The sequence below is a fragment of the Homarus americanus genome, unplaced genomic scaffold (assembly GCF_018991925.1).
Source record: "Homarus americanus isolate GMGI-L3 unplaced genomic scaffold, GMGI_Hamer_2.0 scaffold16894, whole genome shotgun sequence".
In the NCBI taxonomy this organism is placed as follows: Eukaryota; Metazoa; Arthropoda; class Malacostraca; order Decapoda; family Nephropidae; genus Homarus; species Homarus americanus.
Window position 1 is genome coordinate 526,046 of NW_024746541.1, and position 1,658 is coordinate 527,703.

Consider the following 1,658-nt stretch of genomic DNA (forward strand, 5'->3'; position numbering starts at 1 on the left):
CGGCAGTGGGCAGCACTTGCGTCATCGCTCATCAAAATTCAAATGAGGGTTCCATCTATTAGTCAATCTGAAGATAAAGTGATGGGTCCTCCTTCCTCCATCCCCACCACCTCCTATCTCCTCCCCCCCCCCTACCCCTTCCTTCCTCCTCCATCGTCCTCCTTCTGACTACCATCCACCACCACTATCAACCACTATCCTGCATCCACCACCACTATCACCTACTATCATCCTACATCACCACCACTATCACCACCATCATCACTACTATCACCACTATCCTACCACCACCAACACCACCCATCACCTATCCTACTATCACCACCATTCTACCTCCACCACTCACCTACCATCCCACCATCCACCACCTCACCCCTGGATTAATGCGTCTACAGCGGTAGCACTACACGAGCCAGGTGTCTGGGGCAATGGTGCAGTTTATCACAAGTGTATATCACTTGTCAATGCACGCTGATAGAGTCTCTCTTGTGAGTCTCTCTTGTGAGTCTCTCTGTGGTTTTTGTGAGCCTCTCTTTGTGTTTCTCTTGTAGGCCTCTCTTGTGGGTTTCTTTGTGGGGTTTCTCTTGTGAGTCTTTGAGTCTCTCTTGAGAGACTCTTGTGAGTCTCCAGTGGAGTCTCTCTTGTGAGTCTTGTGAGTTTCTGTTGTTGAGTCTCTTGTAGTCTTGTGATCTCTCTTGTGAGGTCTCTTGTAAGTCTTGTGAGTCTCTCTTGTGGGTCTTATGGTCTCTTTGTAAGTTTGTGAGTTTCTCTTGTTGGTCTCTCTTGTGGTCTTGTGAGTCTTGTGGTCTTGTGGGTTTCTCTTGTTGGTCTCTCTTGTGAGTCTTGTGAGTCTCTCTTGTGGTCTTGTGAGTTTCTTGTAAGTCTGGTTTGAGTGGTTCTCTTGTGTTTGAGTCTCTCTTGTGAGTCTTGTGAGTTTTCTTGTAAGTCTTGTGAGTTTCTTCTTGTGAGTTTCTCTTGTCTTGTGAGTCTCTTGGAGTGTTGTGGGTCTCGTGGTCAATCTTGTAATGAACAGACAGACAGACAGACAGAACATCTATACTACAAGATTACAACAACTAGAAAATGCTGTCAACACGGTTACAAATACTGTACTTAAGTACGTGAGGGTGAGGAGGGTGAGGAGGAGGGTGGGGAGAGGGGTGAGGAGGGGCATCTGGCGTCTAAGGGGAGTAATCCTACCTTTGTTGTGTGATCAGCGTTTACATTTGATTTTGTCGGAGGGAAATAGAATGTAATGTATATCTTAATATCTCAAAGTATTCATTCTTGGTTGATCTTACACACATACACACACCGTGGACTACCACCTCGTCATCGCCTCAGTCAATACATTGCCCAACTCGCTCAGTCCGCCACTGTAAATTCAGCCGCAAGATTGCACCGATGGATATAGAACATCACCATCCCATCTATTGTTAATAATAAGCAACTCCTGATTTATGTACTGTACAGCCTGTAATGTATTTAATGCTTAAGTGTCATTGTCTTAGATAAATTGTTAGCCTGTATATTTTATTACTGGATGCTCTGAGTAATATACGTTTATTATTATTTATTGTTATTACACACACACACACACACCATGCAGAAGTAATGGGTATCACTGGCCGTTGCCTTGTTGACTTCAGGAGGCTTTA

The 1,658-nt window shown here is 44.8% G+C and overlaps 1 protein-coding gene across 1 annotated transcript in view; it reads right to left on the bottom strand.

Annotated features, from left to right (window-relative positions):
• Nucleotides 1-461: 461 nt before the first annotated feature.
• LOC121879314 (putative uncharacterized protein DDB_G0281733) overlaps nucleotides 462-1,658 on the bottom strand; it is a 1,416-nt gene continuing 219 nt past the window's right edge. Inside the window, exon 2 of the mRNA XM_042385919.1 lies at nucleotides 462-1,059. Within this exon, the coding sequence (XP_042241853.1) occupies nucleotides 462-1,059 (598 nt within the window). The remainder of the gene's footprint in view (nucleotides 1,060-1,658) is intronic.